Consider the following 25,694-nt stretch of genomic DNA (forward strand, 5'->3'; position numbering starts at 1 on the left):
CCAAACTAACTTTGTACTGGTTCCTAACACTATTCCCTGATTTTATTCCGTTATGATCTTGTTAGTCAGTCAGTCAGTCATACTTTTCATTCATGTTTTTGAAGGTTGAGTAGCTACTGTGTAGTAGTGATGAGCAAGACAGACTTGGCTCCTCCTCTCCTGGAATTTATACCATAACATAGAAAATAGGTATTGAGAAGTAACTCTAAGTCTTATTATGATATTCTATTCAGTAACAAGCAACTGAAAGCAATCCCTAAGAGATGTTATGTGAAAAAAGCAAGGTGTGCAAAGGTGATTATGCTACCATTTCTGGTAAAAACAACACCTCAGGGTGTGTGTAGGTAAGTATTTATACACATTTGTTTGTATATGCATTAAATATTCAGTTTTTCAACAGAGTTTTTGTTGGGCACCTACAATATACTAGGCACTGTTCTACATGCTGGACCAGCAGTAAATGGAACAAAGTCCTCCTTGGGGAACTTCCATGACAGTGGAGCTAACAGGTTTGGTTCTCCCCCAAACAGCCATATAGCTGTGTCTCTCGATTTGAGGGGGAGCTTTTACTCCCAAGTCTTGTTCTCACTCAGGACCTAATTTGCCATCCCACCTAAATTGTGACTAGACACTTCTCATGACGTTATATCCGTCTTCCCAGCTTTATTAGTACTTATCACTATCTAGTATACCAATGTATATCTGTTTCTCACTACAAGTGAGAAGAGACAAGATGAAATTTTTTACTTTTATTCACTGGTTTATTCTCAATGCCTGAAACAGTGCCTGGCGTCTAATAAGTACTCAAAAATATTTGTTAAATAACAAGTTCCAGATAGTAATAACTGCTCTCTGGGAAAGTGAAAAAAGACTGTCCATGCAGTTTGAACCAAAATTCATGCCCTGGTTTTTACCAGTTCCTTAGATTTAGAATATTATCCCTTGATGAAATAAAATACTACACGTGTTAGTTTGAACCATATGGTATTGCTGTATGTGTATATCAAAAATTGTTAAATATTGGCAATTTCATTTAGTTTGACCTAAAATAGAAGAACAATACCCCATTTGAAGTATGCTTAAATTAAGAGTAGCAAGAGAATGATTTTTAAAACTGACTTTCAGTGAAATACCCAGAAAGTATTTTGATACTGGGAAAAACACAAAAGAACTATATGAATGAATGCAATTAACTAAACTCTATTACATTTCTGAAGAAAGGCTTCTATATTTAAAACTTGTATTGGAAAGCCAGTTGTATAATGAAAAGTGCCTGCCTCACCATATGGTCACAGAGAAGTTTTATGAGATTTTCAAAAAACTGGATGTTGATCATTGCCTAACCTTAAGTTACAAATGAAAAAGCTAAGGTACAGAGAAATCAAGAAACTTCTCTAATGATGTCACAGGGTTAAATCAGAATTTTTACTCAAGTCTGAATGCATCTGTCTACAGGCATCCATGATAATTTTACGATCCAGAGTTCTACTGTTGCCTCATTTTTTTTTTAATTGTAATTCTTTTGAAAGGAAAGATTTTAAAGGTACTCTTGGAAAAAAAAAATCTGTCTTATTTTTTTGTTGCCAGATAATTCTTCTAATAATAGTATTTTTAAAAGGACTAGACTAATAAGGACTGATGAAATGTTTTGACTTGATGAAGCATGATCTGCCTTCTTCATACTCAAATCAGTTTAATAAAAGTGTTTTGAAATAGTGAGCTGGAACTAATAAGGTTAAAATGATGCAGCATAACTGATCTATAAATAATTTCCATCTTGAGAAAAGGTAAAGGACTCTGATAAAGATTTTGAAACAGATTTCAGTGGCAGAGACAAAGTATTCTTTCAGTCAGCAAATGTTTATTGTGTGCCTACTGTGTTCAGGGCGTTATTTGGGGTGCTAGGAATTTGGTGGTGAACACTCAACCACTTTTACTGTACTGACTTGTGTTGAGCACATCTCTCAACATACTCGTTCTCTTCAAGCACGTGTGGAACATTCTTCACAATAGACCATGTTAGGCCATTCGGTGAGGCTCAATAAATTTAAAAGGATAGGAATAGTACACAGTATGTTCTCCAATTACAGTGGAATTCAATTAGAAATCAACAACAGAAAGAAATCCAAGAAGTACTTTAAATATAATTAAGTGTCAGACTTCTAAATAACCCATAGGTCGAAGAAGAAATCAAAGGAGAAATTACAAAGTAGTTTTAACTGAATGAAACAAAAACAAAGCATCAAATTTATGGAAAGACCCTACAGCAGTACTAAGAAGATCTTAAATGTTTATCTTAGAATGGAAGAAAGATCTAAAATTGATAGTCTAAACATGAACCTCAAGAAGCTAGAAGAATAAATTCAAGTTGAGTAGAAGGAAGGAAATTAGACTAGAAATCAATGAATAAAATACTGAGGACTATATCTAACAAAAGAAGTGCAAAACATTACTGAGTGTCATTAAAGAAGATATAAGTAAATGGAGAGATACACCATGTTCATAGATTGGAAAACTCAGTATTATTAAGATGGCTTTTGGGGCTGGCCCAGTGGCACAGCTGTTAAGTTCACACATTCTGCTTCTTGGCAGCCGGGGGTTCGCCGATTCAGATCCCGGGCATGGACATGGCACCACTTGGCAAAAGCCATGCTGTGGTAGGCGTCCCACATATAAAGCAGAGGAAGATGGGCACGGATTGTAGTTCAGGGCCAGGCTTCCTCAGCAAAAAGAGGAGGATTGGCAGCAGTTAGTTCAGGGCTAATCTTCCTCAAAAAAAAAAAAAAAGATGGCTCTTCTCTCTAAATTGACCTATAGATTCAATCTGATCTCTAACAAAATTTCAGGAAGACTTTTCATAGAAATTGACAAGCTGATACTGAATTTATATGAAATTGCAAAGGACCCAGGACAGCCAAAACAATTTTTAAATGGAAGAACTTTTGAGAACTTACACTACCTGATTCACAACTTAACTATAAAACCACAGTAATTAAGAGCGTATGTTATAGGACTAAGAATACACATTTGTCAGTGGAACAGAATAGAGACAAAGATGCCAATGGGAAGAGGATAGTCTCTTTAACACAGTTCTGGAAGAGTTGTATATCTGTATGTAAAAATTATGTTTTTTGAACTTTTAAAGATTTTATTTTTTTCTTTTTCTCCCCAAAGCCCTCTGGTACATAGTTGTATATTCTTCGTTGTCGGTCCTTCCAGTAGTGGCATGTGGGATGCCGCCTCAACGTGGCTCAATGAGCGGTGCCATGTCCTCGCCCAGGATTTGAACCGACAAAACATTGGGCAGCCTGCAGTGGAGTGCGAGAACTTAACCACTCGGCTATGGGGCCGGCCCCTGTTTTTTAAACTTTTATATAAAAATTAACTCAAAATGGATCATATGCTTATATGTAAGCACTAAAACTACAAAAACTCTGTAAGAAAACATACACCAAAAGGACAATCTGAAAATTAAAAAAAAAATTCACTAAAATTAAAAATGTCCACTTTTTGAAAAACACTATAAGAAAAATTTTTTATAGGCTCCTGACTAAGAGAAAATAGTTCCAATCATATATCTGACAGATATACAAAAAATTCTTACAACTCAGTAATAAGGAGGCAACGCAATAAGTGGGTAAGAGACTTGAATAGACATTTCACTCAAGATACATAAATAACTAATAAAGCACGTGAAAGATGCTCAACAGCATTAGTCTTTTGGGAAAGGCAAATTAAAACCACAATGCAGTTCTGTAATACACTCACTAGAATGGCTGTTATTTAAAACAGTGACTATCAAATGCTGTTGAGGATGTGGAGAAACTGCAAATTTCGCACATTTTTTTCTTTATTTTTGAGGAAGATTAGTCCTGAGCTAACATCCGCCACCACTCCTCTTCTTTTTGCTGAGGAAGATTGACTCTGAGCTAACACCTGTGCCCATTTTCCTCTACTTTATATGTGGGACACCTGCCTCAGCATGGCTTGATAAGTGGTGCCTAGGTCTGTGCCCGGGATCTGAACCAGTGAACCCTGGGCTGCCAAAGTGGAGCATGCGAACTTAACTGTTACGCCACTGGGCCAGCCCCGGATCTCACACATTGTTGATGGGGCTGTGAAATGGGACAGATACAATGGAAAACAGTTTGTCAGTTAAACTTACACTTAACTATACAACTCAGTATTTCCTTTCCTACGTATTTATCCAGGAGAAATGAGAACATATGTTCACACAAACTCTCGCACACAACTGTTTATAAAAGCAGTATTCATAATAGCTAAGAATTGGAAACTATGTGAATATCCATCAACTGGTGAATAAACTGTTTGTCCATACAGTGTAATACTCCTCCACAGTAAAAAGGCATGAAAATGATGGGTGTACCTAAATATGCTAAGTTGATGAAGTCAGGCTTAAAAGACTATTTACATGGTTTTATTGATACGAAATTTCTATAAAAGGCAAAAGGACCAGAAAGCAGATTAATGGTTGCCTGAGGCATGAGTAGGAGGGGAGATTGACTGCAAAGAGATAATGGAAATTTTCCAAAACTGGATTATAGTGATTGATGCACAATTGTATAATTTCCTTAAAGTAATCAGACTTAGACTTTGATGTATGTTGGTACATGTTACTGCACAAAATTGGGGTTCTCTTGCCAAATGCGCATAAAAAACCAATTATTATGGCATCAGCTTTTGGGAAAAGATATGTAGCTTTATTTTTTGAGATTGGTCTGCAAGGAGACAGGGGGCATGTGCCATCAGAGCTGTCTCCCTGATTCAGGATTTGGGGCCCAATTTATGGGATGGAGGGTGGGTCGATCTGAAGTGTGGAGATAGATGACTGGAGGTAGGGAGGTGTGAGGTAATTGACGACCTGCACAAGCGCAGTCGAGCTTCAGGGCTCTTCATAGGACGCATGTTCACAAGATGGCAGCGTTACCATGATCCGAGGGTGGAGTTTTGAGCTCCGTGATGTCCAAAAGGTCACTTATCAAGCATTTGTACAGGCCCAGTTGATGGGTTGGAGGTCTCAACCAGCCTGAACTGGACAAGGGGTCTCAGTTCCTGAAAGACAACTCTTAATTACTCTATTGATAAAATGGGGTCAGTTGAACTGGTCCTGCAGGGCCTGTGGTTTCATACACATGTAGATAGTTACGTAAGTTATATCTCATTAAAACTTCTTTTGTAAGAATCAGCTGATGGCCCTTGGACCTAAATGCAGAATTTTGTTTCTCCCCCTAGTTCAGTGATTCTTCACACCAGCTCACATTAGAATCCTCTTGATAGTTAAAAAAAGGAAAGAAAGGAAGTCAGTCAAGCTGGGCCCGACCTGAGAACAATTAAATCCAAACCTGTGGGGAGGAAACTGGGGCATCAGTAGTTTGTAAAAGCAGCAAGTGTTTCAAATGTGCATCCGGGACTGAGACCCTCTGCCTTAGGTGTGCTCCCTTCACCCTGAGCTCGAGAGCCACTGGTACTGACAAGAGTCCTTCAGATGCTTTGAGGCAGAAGAAGGATTAAGAAGCACTATTTGAGGCCTTGAATTCCTTGGCTAGAAAACCAGGATGATAATACTTGCCTAGTGTATCTCAAAAACTTGTTTGAATCACAGTTGGTAATGAATGTAAACACTGCAGTAGCTTTTTGTTATTCTGTCCCATCATAAATACTTTGTATGTCTGTGGAACAATAAAGAGATCGTTGTTGTTCGTGATAAGGAGTAAGATCTTGAAATATCTTCTGAGTAGCTTCTCTATTCATGGTAGCTTTCAAATTGTGTGTTTTACTTATGTTCTAACAAGGAAATGTGTACAGTTTATGATCCTAATATTATTTGTTTGATATAGTTATGGTGGAACTTATAAATCCTGCACTTTTGGAATCTTCACAGTACAAGGCTTCATACACATGTTCAACTGTGTAGAGGTGTCATTTCTGAAACAATTTTAGATTCTTTCAAGAGTTGAACCAGGGCATTTTCTTGTACAGTCTTAGTGGCAGCTGAGTTTTCCGCTAAATTGTTCAAAGCTTGTTCTGATGAATAAGATGGGGGATCAAGCTAGGCAATACATTTTTTGGAAATGCTTTATGACTATAAAGCAATGAGATTGATTTTGTTTTTCTTGTGATTCCCCAGCTGACCCTAAGGACCATTTCAAAATTTGAGTCTAGAATTGTTTGAACAATGATTATCGTTGTTGGAAAATGTGTAGTCTTCTAAAAGGACTACGTTGGAGACTGGATTCTATTTTGTTTTTAGCATTTTTAACATGATTATCAAAATAATTGGCTATATTATTTTGTCATTTCTTAAGGAATATATAGAGTGCTTGTCAATAAGTCAGAATATTCACTTACCTAGAATATCCTGTTCCCCTAATCATGCTGGGATATTTTTCATTGTATCATGTGGAATATTGTTTCCCCTTTGTATTAACATGATTTTGTTTTTGTACTGTTGAACTGTTTAAAAAAGGGGGGCATGGTTGTTACAGGGTTTTAAGAACCACTGAGAAGCTTATTGATATAAAATATGACTTGATTTTTACTGTACTAGAATTTTGTTTGCTAATGAAACTAATAATGATAAGTCTCTTCATTATAGTTTATATGTTATTTGTAAAATTTGGTACAACTAAAGGGCGCTTGTAGTTTCTTCTTCTCCCATTTTACCTGTAGAGTAGATCCAAAATAGATGTTTGTTTCTGGTGGAGAGGGGGCATGTAAGCCAATCAATCTCTTATAAGTTGATAGTATAAAAATAACAGGTGAAAACAGAGAGAAATTTTCTGTTGTAATCATTTTCCCTTATTTCTTTAAGAACTATGAGAATTGAATAACTATGCTAATTGTAAATCTGTTATTCTCTGTGGTACTTATGTAAAAGTTATTTAATAAGTCTTCAATGAACACCTGCCACATCTGGAACAAGGTTTTTTTAAATGACTGCGTAGTCCTTATGGTTAGGGAAGTTCTTTAAAATGAATATTTTTCTTTAGAGGACAATAAGGTGGTTGTAATTCCAGGCCTTAGTGATTGAAGTGCTAATAACGGGGATGGCATTTAAAGTCAGTGTGGAGAGGACCTCATGGGTTGAGGACACACACAGAACTTGAATTGCCCAAGTGCTAAATTGGCCAATGAATTAAGGTCACTGTGACTCTTGGCCCACCTGAGTTTCAAATGCAACTGGTAACAACAAATATTTTTCCTTTCTAATAACTTTTATTTAAATTCTTTTTGTAAGACTAATATTTTTGAGCAGGATTAACGTCTCCATTACAAACTAACGGCAAAAATTCTCTTTTGAACTTCATGGTTGTTTTGGGGAATAGGGTTAACCCACAGTATGTTCATATTGGGAAAGTAGACTGTTGTAATGAAATTACAGTAGGGTGTTTTCTTAGCACATATATATATACACACACACCACATATATATACCCAACATGTATACATCTATATTATGTACATATATATCACAAATGCTAAGAACTGTTTTTGTGAGCAGAACCTTACATTCCTAAGATAATTTTAAATTGTGGAAACTCGGCTTTATTGAGATATAATTTATATACCATACAATTCAGCCATTTAAAGTATAAAATTCTATGGTTTTTAGTCTATTTGCGGGATGGATTATGCAGCCACCACCACAGTCAATTTTAGGACATTTTCATCTCCCCCAAAAGCAACTCCATACCCATTAGCAGTAACTTCCCATTCCCATCACCTGCTCCTCTCCCCCAGCCCTTAATCTGTTTCTCTCTGTATAGATTTGCCTGTTCTGGACATTTTATCCAAGTGTAATCATACAATATGAAGACTTTAATGACTGGCTTCTTTCACGTACAGCATACTGTTCTCAAGGCTCATCAGTGTTGTAGTGTGTACCAGTACTTCATCCCTTTTTATTGCTGAATAATATTCCGTCATTTGGATATACCACATTTTATTTATTCTCACATCAGTTGATGGACGTTTGAGCTCTTGACACTTTTCAGCTATTATAAATAATGCTGCTATGAATATTTGTGTATATGTTTTTGTGTGAACATATGTTTAAGATTATTTTGGATATAAACCTAGGAGTGAAATTGCTGGGTCATGTGTTAACTATATGTTTAACTTTTTGAGGAATTACCAAACTATTTTCTAAAGTGGCTGTACCATTTATATTCCCACCAGCCATCTGTGAGAGTTCTAGTTTCTCTGTATCCTCATCAACACTTGTTATTGTCTGTATTTTTGATTATACCCATCCAAGGCGTGTGACGTACTATCTCTTTGTGGTTTCAATTACACAAACCCGTTAGCTAATGATATTGAGCATCTTCCCATGTGCTTATTGCCCATTCGTATTTATCTTTGGAGGAATGTCTATCACCAGATCCTTTATCCAGTTATTAATTGAGTTGTCTTTTTATTAGGAGTTGTAGAAGTTATATATGTATATTATAGATACAAATCCCTTATAAGATAGATGATTTACAAAATTTTCCCCTATTCTATGAGTTGACTTTTTAAAAAAATTGGTAACATTTATTAAGCAATTAGAATACATCAGGTAACGATCTAAGTAATCACTTTCTGTGCAGTGTCTCACCTTTAATCCTCACAGCAGCCTTGTCATATGGATAATTAAAAAAAAAAATAGTTAACTTTATTTTTTAAGTTTTAGGTACACAGCAAAATTGAGTGGAAAGTACAGAGTTTCCATATAGCCCATGTCCCCACACACCTATAACCTCCCCCATTATCAACATCCCACACCAGAATGGTACATTTCTTACAGGTGATGAACCTGCATTGACACATCATTAGCACCCAAAGTCCCTAGGGGGTTGACTTTTCATTATCTTGATGGTGTACTTTGAAGCACAAGTGTTCTTAATTTTGATGAAATCCAATTTTCTATTTTTTTCTTTTGTTGATTGTGTTTTGGGTCTCATATTTAACAAACCATTGTCTAATCCAAGGTCATGAAGATTTATGCCTTTGTTTTCTTGTAAGAGTTTTAAAGTCTTAGCTCTTACATTTACATCTATGATCCATTTTGGATCAATTTTTGTATATACTGTGAGGTAGAGGGGTAAGGGGCCAACTTCATTCTTTTGCGTATGGATATTCAGTTGTTCCAAGACCATTTGTTGAAAAGATTATTCTTTCTCCATCGAATCGTCTTGGCATTTTTGTTGGAAACCATTTGACTGTAAGTGTGAGAGTATATTTCTGGACTCTCCATTCTGTTTTTATTAATCTGTATGTCTGTCCTTATACTGATTGGTTACTGTAGCTCTCTTGGTTACTGTAGCTTTGTGGTAAATTTTCAAACTGGGAAGTATGAATCCTCTTTCACTCCGTTGCCCTCACCACACCCTCACGTTCTTCTCATTTCCCTATCCTCCCAGAATGATCATACAGCAATTTTAGATTAATAGTCATTGTTTTAATTATTATGATTGTGTAATCACCATTCACAGGTGAGCCATGTAACATATCTTATTTTCCTTTCCTGTACAATATTTTGTTTTACCTAGAGTTAATGATTCTTTTTTTTAATATTCAATCATAAAGCCTCCCCCCAGTTGTGAAACTCCTTTTGCTACATTCAAGCACAGTAAGTATTCTATCAATCATATATATGTAGGAAATCCCTTCCAGATCTTTAAGGTCTGTCTAATCCAGATTGGTTGGTTTTATTCTCTGATTTGTTCCATAGGTTTTGAGTCTGAGACTATCTTTTCATCTTTTGCTGTTTTTTATTGGTTCCTTGGATCCTTTAATCTTCCAGTTTCTTCATTTACTCCCCCATTTTGGTGGAGCACATTCTCTAAAATCTTCCTGTGAAAGGGTGCGTAGGAGGAAAATTTTTGTGACTCTCTATACCTACCAATGTTTTTATTCTATCCTCTCACTTTACTATAGCATTCCAGGTTGGGCAACATTTTTCTAGCAGAATTTTGAAGGCCTTGCTCCATGGTCTTTCAGCTTTCAGTGCTGTTTAAAATTCTAGTGCCATTCTCATTCTTGATTTTTATAAGAAACCCAGATTTTCCCTGGAATTTTGCGGAATCCACTTGTTGTTCCTAGTCTTCTGAATTTTCGTTATCATGCACCTTGGTGGGACTATTTTTATTCTTGTATTGTATTCAGCATGCCTGGACGCTTGTCTCTTTTATTGGGGAAAATGTTCTTTTAATTATTTTCTTGGTAATTTCCTTCTTTCTACTTTTTTATGTTCTCTCCTTTGTTTCTTCTGTTTGGGTATTGTTCCTCTTGGTTTGTCTGTCTCTATCCCTCCCTTCCTCTTCTATTGTCCATTTCTTTGTCTTTTTATGCTACTTTCTGACAGATTCACTGAACTTTATCTTCTAACCTTTTAGTTGAAATATGTATCTCTGCTTTATTAATTTTAATTTCCTTGAGTTGTTTCTCATTTAATGTTCTTTTCTTATAATTTCCTGTTCTTATTTAATGCATGCAATATCTTCTCTTCTTGGAGGATTTTAGTGATCTGATTTGTTTCTGTGATTTCTTTTAACTGCATATTCTTTGTTTTTCTACAAGGCCCTTTTCTTGTTTGTTTATTTTGGCATCTAGTTTTCATATCAGAGCCTTTCCTTGAGGTCCCATAATGTTTGTCTGCCTGCTCACATTTAGGAGAGAGTACCAGAAAGCTGATTGGAAGATTTGCGTGCATAGTGGAGCGTGTTGACTGTGATCTTCATTTTAAGGTGATCTCAATGGGACATTAGGTGACCCCAGTGTGAGATCTTTCAGTCTTACCTGCAGGAATGACCACATTTCCAAAAGAAGGCTAATTTCTGCTATCTGGCTTCCAAAATTCTGGAAGTTATGTAGGCGAAGAAGGGTAAAGGGCCTCAATATGCAATATACAAGCATTCCTTTAACCCACTGATAACCAGCTCCAACCCTAAGCTCTGTCTTATATCTCCCAGGACAGAGACACCTTGTTTTGCTTTCTCCAGAGAATGAACTACTAGTCTTCTGGGCTGGGGAAAGGACAATCGTTTGTCTGAAGAGAATAAGGAGGGGTCAGGAAGCCACACTGCTTCTCAAACAGACTTCCAACCTGTTTTCCTATTTCACCTTCATTTTGCTTCCAATGCCTTCTGGGGCCACCATCCCAGTGTCTCTCGTTGGGGGTTGTAGTGTAAATTACATTTCTTCTAAGCTTTCTCTACTGTTTTTCTCAGCTTCTTTAGCAGTTGAGAGACCAAGGTCTGTTACCAATTGTTCATCTACTTTCCTGCTTTCAAAATTTAGTTGTGGTTGTCTCTTCTCTCAGATGTTGGTCCTTGTGCATTTATGCTATTTTTAAAATCTCTTTATTCTCATTTTGTGGAATTTCAGGAGACAGTGAAAATAAATGCTTATGTCCAATTCAACATCTTCAACACAAAGGACTCTGCTTCTGTTTTTAGTTTCAAAGGCTTCACAGTTTTTCTTCAGCCTTCACTATAACCCGCACTTCATTTGTTTTTGAAATATGCTAGAAGCTGTCTTAACTGACCTTCATGTAACTGGCATGCCAGATTAATGAATGCTCTCCATTTCCTCTGTAAAATACATATGGAGGCCCACTGCAAAAAGCTACTCTTAAGTAGATCTCTACGCTTCTGCTCCCAGTAGTTGAGTTGTGTGTGCTTGCTGGGGTCAGTTTATTCCACTTTAAAGAAATAGAAGCTGGAAATTGTAGTTGATACATTATGGGTGCGGTTATATAAGAAAGATATCCTGAAACTCCAGTGAGCAACATCAAAAGTTAATGAATGAATACACATAGTTTTAATTTAAAGGTAAAACTCAACATTAAAGTAAAATGTTTATGCTTTGTAAGTATCATTTTTGTTATGATTCTCTGCTTTAGCAGCTTTCTCAGTTAAATGAACAACTACTAGCCCCAAATGTATTGGGTAACAGCTTGTCTTAAAATAACATAGAAATGTCATTATATCCTATGCGTCAAATGTATGATTCTGCCATGTTGCATGCTGAATTTTCACCTACTTGAGATAATCGTTTTTGTTTAGTTCCAGATGTTGAAGTGAAAGGAGAGCATTCTAGCTATTATCTCTTGTTACAAGGTAATGGCAATAGAAAATGTAAAGCCACACTGATTCACTCAGCCAACCAGATCAATGGCTCATTTGCACTCAATTTAATTCATGGAAAGATGAAATCAAAAACAGAAGAAATCAAATTGAGTAAGTGTTAACTTTACGTAGAAGATATTTTTACGTTTATTTGTATATGTAGTTAACTTTCCAGTTTTTAATGAATTTATTTTCCCCAAACTCCATTTTACTTTCAGTAAATTTACCTTTTATTTTATGTGTTTTGGGTTTTGTTTTTGTTTTTTTCTGCATGCCCTGAGCTAACATCTATTGCAATCTTCCTCTTTTTTGCTGAGGAAGATTCGCCCTGAGCTAGCATCTGTTGCCAATCTTCCTCTTTTTCTATGTGAGCCGCTGCGACAGCATGGCCACTGGCAGGAGTGGTGTAGGTGCACTCCCAGGAACCAATCCTGGGCTGCTAAAGTGGAGCATGCCAAACTTAACCACTAGGCCACTGGGGCTGGCCCTACATTTTATTTTAAACATAACATATTTAAACAATTTAGAGTGTAGAGAATGAATCCCTTTTGCATTATACCTAGTAAAATTTGGTAGGTCAGCCTTCAATTCCAAATAGGAATTTTTAGTATTTTCCAGTTTGAACATATATTATTTTTCTATAATTTATTTCTCACTTTCATTTACTTTCTCTCAAGCATCTTATTCTATTTTATTGCTTATCTTTTCTTTTATCTCCAAGCTCTGTGTTTTAGTTATTTATCATTGTGTGATAAACCACTGCAAATTCAGCTTAAAAACGACTGACTGTTTATTATTATGTCTCATAGTCCTGTGGGTTGCCTGGGCTTAGCTGCATGTTTCTATTTTGAAGTCCCACATACAACTGCAGTCACACAGCTGGGGCTCCAGTCATTTGAAGACTTAACAGGACTTAGTGTTTAGAAGATGGCCTCTTCACCCACATGTTTGGCTCCTGGGTTAGGATAGCTGGAACAGATGAGAGCTGTCTTTCTCTTCACGTGCCCTTTTTTCATGGCCAACTTGGGCTTCTTCACAACATCATAATCTCAGGGTAGTCTGATTTCTTATATGGTCACTAGCATCTCTTAGACCATTTGTTCTAAGAAGCCTCAAGGTTTTCTGTGACCTAGCCTAGAAGTCATTCATATCACTTTCACCGTACCTTATTGATTTCATAGGGTCTGGGTTTATCATGTAAGGACTACATAACGGGTGAATAGCAGGAGGTGTGGTTCACTGGGAGGCCATCTTTAGAGACTAGCTACCGTTCTCCATCTGTATCTTGTGTAGGAGTTTCAATAGCTCAGCCTGAGAAGAAAATGCGATGGAGGGAAGTCTACTCTGCTACCTAAATTCCTTCAATTTTAGAAGCAGGTCAATGTTTAAAATGCAAAATAATTTAGTATGGTTATTTCCTGCAGCTTAATTATTATTTATTTTGAAATATGGAAGATCAAGAAATGAATAATTGACTTTAAAAAAAATTATATAATAACATTTCCTAGGAACTGAATTTTAATTGTTGTCATAAAACATCTTTAATATTGACTTTTTTCTGTTTCTCAGGCTTTCCTTTTGACTTCTCGTCACTTCCACATTTTTCTGGGGAGCAACTTATACAGAGAGAGAAACAGTTAGCTAATGCTCAAGCTTTGGCTTTGAAAGAATGTCTGAGTAAGTAACAATTTGTACATTTCATTCTACTGTAAGAATGTTGACTTGTTCAGACATAATGCATGGTTATTTTCACACTTTTTAAACATGTTGTCTTTTGGGTATGATACTCATTTGTAGAACTATTCTCGATAGAGGTGATAAAGAGTAAAAAAGGTCTGCAACTTTTTTTCCATCAGGGAGAATATTCTTATTTATTTGTGCATTGCTGTTGACCTTTTAGAAAAATACTTCTCCAGGAAAATGTTGTATTTCGTTGTTTTTAATTGTATGCTAGAAAAGATACCTAGGTTTTATTCTGGCTAATATTCTTTATAAAATTTCTCCTTACATACTTTTAGCTGTAACAGGAGGATAGAAACTGCAAATAGAAGAAAATGCAAGTCCAGAGAAATTAATATGTTAACTTGAGCATTGATTCTTAGGTTAAAACATGACCATCAATAATAACTAAGTACATTTCACATACTGCATGAAGTTGGCATTAAGGATTTTTCCTTATTCTAGAAATGAACACTTTTTCAAGGATTGTAATTTAGAATTTTTCCTCTTTTACTATATATTAACTTGGTTATCAGTCTTAAAATTTTTTTAATAAATAGCTATTCATTAGTACCTAATACGAACTTATTTTAAGCTAATTTGTATAGAATTTCTAAGAAATTGATTCAGATTGAGGTCTCATTAGTTGCATAGAGAAAAAATATTAGAATTAAGTAGATACGTTATAAAATAAAAGCTATCATTCTTTAAAAGCATTTTAAAAATATCTTGAATTCAGTACCTGTTTTCTTCAATGGAAAATAATTTTAAAATACTAGGTTTCAATTATTCATGTAAGAAGTACCTACTTTTTCAGTTATGGAAAGGCAGAGTAATTGTGTTGTGTTGAACTCCTCCCACCATTGATTTTTCTTTTCTTTTTTGAGGAAGATTACCCCTGAGTTAACATCTGCTGCCAATCCTCTTTTTGCTGAGGAAGACTGGCCCTGAGCTAACATATGCGCCCATCTTCCTCTACTTTATATGTGGGACGCCTACCACAGCATGGCTTGACAAGCAGTGCATAGGTCTGCACCCAGGATCCAAACTGGTGAACCCTGGGCCGCCAAAGCGGAAAGTGCAAACTTAACTGCTGTGCCACTGGGCTGGCCCCATGATTTCTTTTTTTAACTAGGAAAATGATATTAGCTCAAGAAAAATATAATTAAAAAGGCAAATCATTTTCAACGAAAAATAGTACATGTTAACACCAAGAAAAATAAATACTGAAATACTGGTATTTTTGTGGGTGGAAAACCTGTGTTTCAAACATCAATCAGCAGTATTATTCACTTCTTGACTTTGTTCTGTCCCTGCTAAACCCTTCTGCAGGCCCCGATTCTTTGCCATAAGCTTCCTGCAGCACTTTATAACTCAGTTCTTTCAACACCTCCCCTCTCTTTCATCTTCACCTCTTTCTTACCCTTCCGACCAGAAAAACTGTCAGAGTGGAAGAACAGGCAGCTCTCTGAAGCTGGTGCCTCTCTCCTTTGGGTGAAAAGAGTTGACCCCGGTAGGGCCATCCCTCCTGCTTGGTTAGGCAGGGAAATACTGACAGCTATAACTACGTTGCTGCTTACAGGTGTGACTGGAAGCTCTACTTGGGGATGGGGAGATGGAAGTGCTAAATAAACGCTGAAAAGCAAGAAGCACCAGCAGCTGAGCTGTAACACAGGCAGCAGCTGGAAGGATGCCACAGCACTGGGCAACCAGCAAGGGCAAGCAGCGGGCCGGAGGCTGAAGGAAGCCTTAGGACTAGTAGCTCTAGGCGTCTCCATGAAATGGCCAATTTGCAGTTTGAAGCATTAAATCTTGATTAAAATTAATGTTCCGGTTAATCCATTTATGCTGGAGATACTTGCTGAACCAGTCTCTTCTCTACCCGGAAAGTTAAATCTGGATTAAAAATTGGGGGATAAAGATGCATCTGTTCAGAATCCCTGTATCTCAAAAGACAGAGGAAAAGACAGCAAAATGAAGTTTCCAGTGTAAGAATGTCTGTGTCCAATTCAGTGATTTTTCAAAGAAGTGAAATATGAATATGAAAGTATTTAAATTGATTGTGGTTAATTTATACATGATGAAAATTAAATAATGTAATGGGAACAGCTTTCTTTGGGAAAAAATAAACAATTCAGTATCAATACAAGGATTATAGTTTTTGCTGAAAAACAAAGTTGTTCAAAAAATATTTTTTTCAAAATTACCAACAAGACATGGAGTAAACTTATTTTTATTTCACCACTATTTCTCTGACTAGTACTGAATAAGAGCAACTGGAAGAGTTTGCATGAGAATGTACTCACATTATTGAGGCACTTTGTTTTTAAAAATAACAAAAATCAAGTAAAATTTCTGCTAGGGTTTAATTTTTTTAAATAATTTATTTTCATTAATTTTATTTATTTTTTAAAATTATATCGAATACTATTGTATTAGAATGATGTTTAAATTTTATAATTTATATTTTATTTGATTTTTTTGGAATTTATAACTTTTTGTATTTGGAAATACTAAATATCTTGCTTCACTGATTTTTAAAGAAAATGTTTAAGAATGCTGAACAGGGGGCTGGCCTGGTGGTGCGGCAGTTAAGTTCACACGTTCCACTTTGGTGGCCCCGGGGTTCGCCAGTTTGGATCCTGGGTGCGAACATGGCACTGCTTGGCAAGCCATGCTGTGGCAGCTGTCCCTCATATAAGGTAGAGGAAGATGGGCACGGATGTTAGCTCAGGGCCAGTCTTCCTCAGCAAAAAGAGGAGATTGGTAGCAGATGTTAACTCGGGGCTAATCTTCCTCAAAAAAAAAAGAATGCTGAACAATTTTTAAGTAAAAGACTGTTCAGTATGATGCAAAACAAACACCAAAACAGCAGTATTGTCATTTTGCTCCAGTATTCTGGTCACTACTCTGAGTTCCCTCATCTTTTTTTAAATTTATAGAACCCAGTAGAAAACTGATTGATGCTCAATCTGCTGATACTTTTAGATACCCTACTCTATATTTTTCTTTAAGAAATCCTTAGTTATTACTAGGTTTTTTAGGAATAGTATTCTTTTGCTGATTCATTTTTAGACTTTAGTCCAATGTTTTTCTCTCAAATCTTTAGCTGCCACTTGTGTGCAGATTCATTTGTGTAGATTATTTTTCACCTAAGTGAATTATCTTGCTCATAACCCTAGTAAACTTCCTGTTTTCTCTATTTCTCAGTTATCAAGGTCAATAGGAACTCCTACCCTGCTCTCCAAATTGCCCAATGTTGTAATATAATTGACAGTTTTAATAAGCTTAGGTCAGGTTTATGATTTAAGTATATTTTTAATGTTAATAAAAATGTAGAGCTAATTTCTGAAGCACACTATTTATTGTGCATCTTTCAGATGAAAGCAAACCGTTGATAACTCTTCGTTTTAGAATAGCTCCCAGCAGACTGTACAGCTTCATTGCTTTTTATTTTCTCACCAAGATGTAGTCAAAGCAGCACATATTACAACTCTTACTTTACCATTACGAATGTTCTTGACTGCAAAAACTGTGTGTCACTTATCTTGGATCAGAACTGGAACGACCCTACCAATATCCACACTGGGGAGGTGGGATTTTCCAGAGGCGTGTATCGTAAATCTGGTGTTCTACAGTATACCTCGAGACTGGCTACTTCCTTCTCAGCCTCCTCCCTTGCATTATTTATGTCCCAACCTCAGGTGGTGTCATATAAGGTGCTTTAATCCTCTGTGTCTGAGGGCACAGCACAGTGCTTTGCAGGCAGCACATACTCAGTAAATGTCTGTTGAATTGAATTCTCTGAATTTAGAGTTTACTATTTTATTATGGAAGAAAATGTTATTGGTCAAGAAGTATTTTAAAAATGAAATATTTTTATTCAAGTAATACATGGGTATAATTTAAAAATCCAAATGGTACTAAAAAAGTTAAAATGGAGAACAGCAGTACCCTACTCTCTCCTCCCCATCTTTCAGTCTCTGTCTATAGGCAGCTATCCTCAGCTCTCCCAGCTGATTTTCCTGACATTTTCTCCACTTTTCTAAATAATATGTGTACACTGCTATTTCTTGATTTACCAGTTTCAGACATTATCTTGACATCTAACTACAGAAGATAAAGACTTTGCTTACCTCATCTTTACTTACCCTTTCCACCCTTTAGAGGGAAGTCATGAATTTTGGTTATCAATGGTAGTTTTAACATTATTATAACTATGTAAATAGGTTTACTGCTGAGTCGTAAAGTATATATTGACCAACTCTCCTTTCCTGTGTAAGCTTTGTTTGTCTTATGCTTGATAATCACCTATTTTAAGTTTGCCCACGCTTCTTTACAGGCAAAATATTGTCATGATTTTCCAAAGGCTCCAACATTTCTGCCACACACCTATCGTTAAATTCATCGTGTGTTCAGACACAGCAGTTCCTTTTTATTTCTTTTAATTTTTTTCCAGTGGTTCATAGTTTGCTCTATAATGGACGAGTTGCTTATTAAACCCGCTGACATCTTAGAAACTTTTCTTCCTTCTTCCCTTGCTTTGGAATGTCCTTTTCTGTAGACCCCTCAACCCCCTCTTTCTTGGATTACTCCCGTGTTTGGTTGGAGCGTATTTTTCAGTAGCTTCTTGAGTAAAAGTTCATGGGGCATAAATTTTTTGAGCTCTTGAATATCTGAAAATATCTTTGCTTGATTGATAATTCATACAGAACTCTAGGTTGAAAATCATTTACCCCCAGAATCTTGAAGACATTGTTTCATTGTCTTCTCTATTGCTATACTCCTGTTGAGAAATCGAATACTATTCTTAGTCTTTGCAGTGATCTATTTTTGATTTATTTGTTTTTAGTCTCTCTCTGGAAACTTTATCTCAAGAAGCTTTATCTCTGGAAGCTTTACTCTGAATCAGAGTGTGTGTATATCCTTCCCTTCCCCACCCCACAAAATTTCTTGATCTGTGTACTTGATGGGCCATTGCCATAGAAGATTCACATCCTTAAGTCTGAAAATTTTTCTTATCTCTAATAATTTCCTTTCTCCCATTTTCTCTTTTCTCTCTTTCTAGAGCTCTTATTATGTTATGGCTTTCATGGACAGAATGCCTAATTTTCTTTCCTATTTCTATATTGTTATCTTTTTATTCCAGTTTCTGCAGGCTATCTTGCATTTTACTGTAAGCTCTCATATGGAATTTTAAGTTTGAGCTCTTGTGCTTAGTCTTTTCTTGCTCATTGATTATTCCTTTATCAAAGCATCCTGTTCTTGTTGACGGGTATAGTACCTTCTCTTATTTCTTTGAGAATATTAATTATAGCGAGCTTTCCTTGCAGTGTTTTGTTTCTGCTGAGCTCCTTTTTCTCTTTGTTTACTTTGGTCCCTCTTGTTCATCTTGAACTTTTTTAAAATTGAGCCCTAATAAATAGTACTCCTTTCGCCTCCCGGAGTTGGAACTAATTGAGAAATAAACCTAAGAAACGCACAGATGGAGTTTAAATTACTATGTCCAGGAGAGTTTTCTGAAAATACACCCAGAATTGAATCTACCCCCTGAATGACTATCAGAGCCAGACAACTACAGATCAGCCCTGAGGGTGAAAGGGCCCTTTCCACATTACAGAGGGCATGCATCCTGAGGACGTGCTAACTCAGACGACAGTCGGAGAGCAAGGGTCTGATCAGAGCATGCCTAGCTTCTTCTGCAGATTGGCAGTGAGTAATGGGAGGGAGAGGGGAGCTGGAAGTGTTACTGAGTAACAGTCCTTAGGTGTATAAACATAAGACCATGGAAACGCAGAGTCGCCTTCTCCGCAACACCTTTCCTTAAATGTCTGGTCATTCTTTCTCCCTGTCCTGTTTTAAATTGGAAGTTTTATATGCCTCACTCTGATATAATATCTGGCAGTCTGCTCTGTAGAGTGATGGAGTGACAATTCAACATTTTGGTTGTGAGCTCCTACCCCTACCTCCACTTCAATATCAGTATTGTGCTCTTTTCTCTGGGGAGTTCAGTTTTTCAAAAGGAGAATCCTTGAATCTTTGCAGTCGGGCTTTTGTAGCTGCTAACTTTCTGGCTACAGGGCTGGGAGTCCAGCCTCTCAGTATGTAGATTCTTATTTAATCCCTTAGTTTTAGCCCCCGCATCAATGCTACCTTTCATTGTACCTGCATCCATAGTCGGAGACTCCTCTTCAGTTTCTACCCAAAAGATGAGAGCAGAGTGTGTGAGAGCTGGAGGGAGGGGTGGGGCCCTTTAGTTCTCACTGCTCTCCCCCTAAACATCCACTCATCCCGTCCTGGTTTAGCCCAGGACGCCACCATTTGCCTAAACCTCACGGAGTGCCTCTGAGCGCCCACGTTGACCCTCTGTTCTGCCGGCTCAGTTACCACTCCGCCAGCATCTTCCAAAATTTGTTGAAAACTGTCATTATTTATTGTTTTTTCTTTTGTGGTTCTTTCCTATTCCCATGCTGTGATTCTAGTTTTGGGGAAGGAGAAGAAATAGGTGGAAGTGACCAAGCTACTATATTTAACTGAAAGTCTTAGAGGTTTGATTTTCACATAAACACCAACAGAAGGCCACTCTTCATGCTCTGCAATATATTTCAGAAAACTTTTGTAAACTTGCCTTTACCCTTTATCACTTTTGGTGTTAACAAATGACTCTATTTCTGTTTATCTCGTGTAACTGGAAATTCTACTATTACCTACAAATGGATTGAAAATGAAACCAGGCCTACACAGGCATGATGATTTAATGGAGAAGTTCACTTGTTTTACTTTTGAAAATATTTCCCATAAAAGAGTGGTAGATGTGCTCTAGAGAGGCTTTAAAATAGCAGTCACACGGTTAATCATACTAATTTGTTGTCTTACAGAAAGGAAAAAGTTGGCAACACAGCCCGAAGTAGTTTCTGTTGATGAACTCAAAAGTTTATTACTACTCACAAGGGAACGCTTTTTAGATCATTTTGATGCTATTACTCCTAAAACAGTTCTAATAAAGACAGACAACATTAAAACCTCGAATGTGTTAAATGGTAAGTTTTTTGTTAATTATTACTTATTTGTGTGTGTGTGTGGCATTTATGACAGTTCTTTATTATTAAAACCAATAGAATGTAGTGATCAAATCAAGTTGTATCTTATAAATTTAAATAGTGATGTGTATATATTTGTTTATACAAGTGTGTATGTATATATGATGAGCTGTATTTCTCATCATTTAAACATTAAAAACTTTTTGATAGCTTCATTAAGCATGTTTGGTATAATTGTTTTTGAACAGAGGGAGAAGCATTTTAAGGTGATCCCTCTTAGCTGCTTTTATTAATCTGCTGGAATGGGTGCATTTCCATTAAGTTATGTTTTCATAAGTTGAGAAAAGTAGAACCTACACAATAAATTTAATATAGTTAAAACTACATCTAATGAGATGCTCCACATTTGCTGTTCATTATATAAGAACGGTCACCAAACTTCTCTGAAGAAGCAGGAAATCATTTCTATATTAACTTGCATTTCTTTCTGTTTTTGTGATGAATTTGAATAGTGTGAAGCTTTTCAGGATCTAACGAGAAAGCATTTTATGATTGTCTGGCATTTTAAATGTACAGGATGGTTTTTTGTTTTTATTCTGTGAGAATCATTTTTATTCCATAGGTTAATAAGAAAGTGACCAATGAATGTTTGTTCAGTACCTTTTCTCTGTTTGACACCATAAAGGTACAAAAGAAGTAAAATTTTGGTCCTTGGCTTTCAGTAGGCTTCTAATCTATTTGGAAAGCAAAATACAAGCACAGCATATCGTGCCATGTTCAAAAACCCAGGCTCTGGAGCTAGACTGCCAGGTTCAAATCTCAGTTTTGTCACTTGCTGGCTGAATGTCTTTGGGCAAGTTCCATGCATCTACTTCCTCATGTTTAAAATGGGGGTAATATTACCCACTTACTAGGGTTATTTTGAGGATTAAATGAGTTGATGCATGTAAAACACTTAGAACATAATAAATGCTAAAAGATTGTTAGCTGCCATTTGCATTATCATTATCATCATTGTTTACATATTAGTACCAAAGTTAAATAGCAGTGCAGAATAATCTGAAAGATGTTGGAGAAAGTATAAGGTTACTTGTGAATGGAGGCTGTGTTCGATAAGTGAGAGAGCATAACTTCTTTGTTACAGCATGGGCTCTGGAGCAAGACTAACAAGGGTGAATCCCAGCTCTGCAGCTTGCTTGCTGTGTGACCTTGGGCAAGTTTTCTAACCTCTCTGAGCCTCGGGTTTTTTCATCTTTAAATTAGGGATGGCATAGATTGTTATGAGGATTAAATGAATTATTTGTAAATTGTTTAGAAAGTTGCCTGGTATGAAGTAAGTGCTATATATTTGTTGGTTAAGTAAATAAATATGAATTTAAAGGAGAGGAATCTAATTAAGGTGGAATAATCACAGAATCCTTTCTTTAGGTGCCAAGGGGCTTGATGTAGGTTTTAAGAGATGTATAGGGTCTACGTCGAGAGGAGAAGATAGGATTCTCCAGGTAGAGCAAGCAGCATACCCAGAGTCAAGGAGGTGAAAAAGGGCAAACTGAGATCCAGAGAGAGGTTGGCTGACTGGGAGGATTTGTGTAGGAGGTAACAACTGAAAGGTAGGAAGGGCTGAAATAATTGCAAGGGTTGTTATATCAGTTTATGGAAACGTATCTTACAGTTACCAGCACAAAGTCGAGTTCTAGGACATTGTTAACACACTTAACTACAGGAGTGCTCACCTTAAAATAAATCAGGTTATGTCGCTCCTTGGCTCAAACCTTTTTGATTGCTTCCCATTGTACATAGAATGCCTTGTCCTTAACATGGCTTGTAAAGACCCTAAGTGATATCTGGTCTTGTGCTTATTCTGGCGTCCTCTAGTGTCACCTCACTGTTCCCTTGTTACCTCAGAGTCTTTCCGTTCCTTGAACGTGACACATTCCTTTCCACCTCAGGAACTTTACTCATGCTGTGTCCTCTTTCTGGAATACTTTTCTCCCAGTCTTTACCTGGTTAACTGGTAGTCATTCTTCAGATCTTGATTTAAACAGCACTTTCTCGAAAAGGCTTTCTCAATCCTTCCCAAGTTTAAATTGATTCCTGTTGTACTCGTTCCCTATAGTTTTTCTTCAAGTTATTTCTCACAGTTTAAATTATGTACTGTGTATGTAATTATCTGTTAACTATTTGTCTTCTCTCTCAGCCATGTGTTCTCTGAAGGTAAGGGGTATGCCTGTTTGCTGTATCTGGCTCATAGGAGTAGGTCCCCTCAAAATAATTGTTAAACAAATGAAAGAAACCCTGAAGATTTGCAGAACCTGAACTGAAATCGACAGGTTGTACATTTGAACATGACACCTAAGAATGAAGTTGTGCTTTTTAACATCCTTTGTAGCTTTTGTTTGAGTAAATACATCTACAACTACATGCAAATTACATAGCAGAAGAAGCGGGAAGGTCAATCACGTTTCATATTCTGACCCATTATTTGCAACCATGCACATTAGGAGTTATTAACAATCATTAGAATTATTGATCTAGTTATTTTTTTATAAAACCTCTAGCATATGTAACAGATGAAAGTCAGTATGGAGAAAATGTCTTGATCTAATCATTTTATTTACTCTTTGCCACAAAATTGCTAAAGACTTTCACAATGCCAAGTGTGATACCTGAATTCATAATACAATAACTGTCTCCTTTACCTGGACCATGGGGCACATAAACACACTGCATGAAGGAGTTTTCTAGGTAATTCTGTAAGATCACAATTTTAGTATTTCAAACATTTTAATAAGAATCTTCTAGTGTGTGTTTATAATTCTTGCTTTATTAAACAGAATATACCAATTATAATATAACCTTTTCTTTGTGATTTATTCATATTTAGGTATGTGAGGCTATAATGACCTACATTCATTAATCACATATTGTCATCTGCAATATTTTCCTTTTGTTTGCCCTGATTTATGATTTTTTTGGGCAGTTTTGAGTCCCTACTTCCCTGTTGTATTGCTTCCATTTCTTTGTTTCTCTTATAAAGTAAAATGCTTTCTTCTCTAAAAAAAGCAGTGTTCTTCATTTCTCAGAGGCCCTTTTTGTGCTTTTGGTTGTCAGCATGGCCCAGTGTCTTGACTGCCACATAAATAAAATATTGTGTTTATTTTACTGTAAGAATAATATTATAGGGCCTGCCCCGTGGCCGAGTGGTTAAGCGCGCGTGCTCTGCTTTGGCGGCCCAGGGTTTCACGGATTCGGATCCTAGGCGAGGACATGGCACCACTCATCAGGCCATGCTGAGGCAGCGTACCACATGCCACCACTAGAAGGACCCACAACTACAGTACACAACTATGTACTGGGGGCTTTGGGGAGAAGAAGGAAAAGTAAATAAATAAATAAATATATTAAAGAGAGACATGGTACATATGAGTGTTTGTCCATCCATTCCTTAATGTTTAGCTGATGTCAGTTATATTTATGCGAGTTTCATTGTCAAAGTTAATAATTACATTGTAATATTTAAGAACTATTCATGTTTACTTTTATTTAATGTGGCTTGTATTCTTTGGTGAACTTATGATGCAACTGTTCAGAACTGCTAATGAATTTTTTCTTTATACTTCTCGTGGAAAGCCATGTCAACATTAAAGAGCAGATTATTTCATTATAAAGCTCATTACATTTTGTCAGTGTTTCATCACCCTTATTAAGAAGTGGGGAGTGGTATATTTGGAAGACGTTTGGTGGGGGCAATCCAATGTTGGCATTAAAAATATTTTAAAATATTCAAGGCTAAATATTTTAATAAGTAAAGAGAAAATAACTTGCAGTTGACTTCTATTTTCATTTATGTTTAATTTTTGTTGTTGTTGTTTAAAAATCCCTTTATCAAATCATCATCATTTTGTAAGACCCTAACGTATAAATGGGCATTTTTGTCAGGGCTGATGGTTAGTCAAACAGCTAACTTTTAATAATTTTCATTCAGTTTATTCAACAGTGTGTAATAGTTCAAAACAATTTTAAAAACCAGATAGTTTTGGACTCCAGAAAAGTCGTACTGTTAGTAATTTTGCCTGTACTAAAACAGTTTGGATGTACTCATAATTTATAATGAAAATGGAAGCTATCCCTTCATATTTTTGTTGAGAACCAGCGTTATCAACAATCTCAATGTTAGTTTGTTACAGCATACTAGCTAGAAAGATAGTTAAACCCTTACATATAAGATTTATTAGTAGCAAAATAACACTTAATGTTAGTCATTTACTTGAAGATGTGTATGTTAAGGCATCTTACATTAATAGATAATGTAATTATTTCTAAAGTAACCTTTACCTGAGAACCATCATAAGTTATTTATTGTATTATTATGCTTTTGAGAATGAGGCAATCTCTTTTAAAGACAGGAATTTTTCTGGATGTCGTGGTAATTCCTGTTTGTATTAGGAAAATCACATAGTATAGCCAATATATTCTCCACACAGTTGCCTCCTAACTTCACAAAAAATAGCAGTTATGCTTTTATTCTGCATGAGTCCTCACAGTGCTAATTCATTTTCAAAATTCTAGCTCATAACTTTTATTATGAGGTGATAGTAAAATAAATAAAGGTTAACATGGATTTTTTTTCCTTTTCAAAAAATTTTTCTGTGACATTTTGCACACTTAAGGCCATCAGAGATATTCTTAATAAATGCCTGAGGTAAGTTATTGTACATTTAATCCACCATGCCTTTATCTTTATACATACATGTGCACGTATGCACACACTACATGTGTATATTTGTAATAGTGAAATTCAGTAT

The 25,694-nt window shown here is 36.2% G+C and overlaps 1 protein-coding gene across 5 annotated transcripts in view; it reads left to right on the plus strand.

Moving 5' to 3' along the window:
• MTBP (MDM2 binding protein) overlaps positions 1-25,694 on the plus strand; it is an 81,584-nt gene that overhangs the window by 26,291 nt on the left and 29,599 nt on the right. For all 5 annotated transcript variants that reach the window (XR_011543166.1, XM_008533413.2, XM_070630923.1 and 2 more), the window contains 3 exons: positions 12,068-12,241; positions 13,700-13,807; positions 20,728-20,889. Coding sequence is in view for 4 of the 5 variants with exons in the window: in XM_008533413.2 (XP_008531635.2) it covers positions 12,068-12,241; positions 13,700-13,807; positions 20,728-20,889 (444 nt within the window). In the remaining variant the exon portion in view is untranslated. The remainder of the gene's footprint in view (positions 1-12,067; positions 12,242-13,699; positions 13,808-20,727; positions 20,890-25,694) is intronic.

This window comes from Equus przewalskii, chromosome 8, assembly GCF_037783145.1.
Source record: "Equus przewalskii isolate Varuska chromosome 8, EquPr2, whole genome shotgun sequence".
Lineage (NCBI taxonomy): Eukaryota > Metazoa > Chordata > Mammalia > Perissodactyla > Equidae > Equus > Equus przewalskii.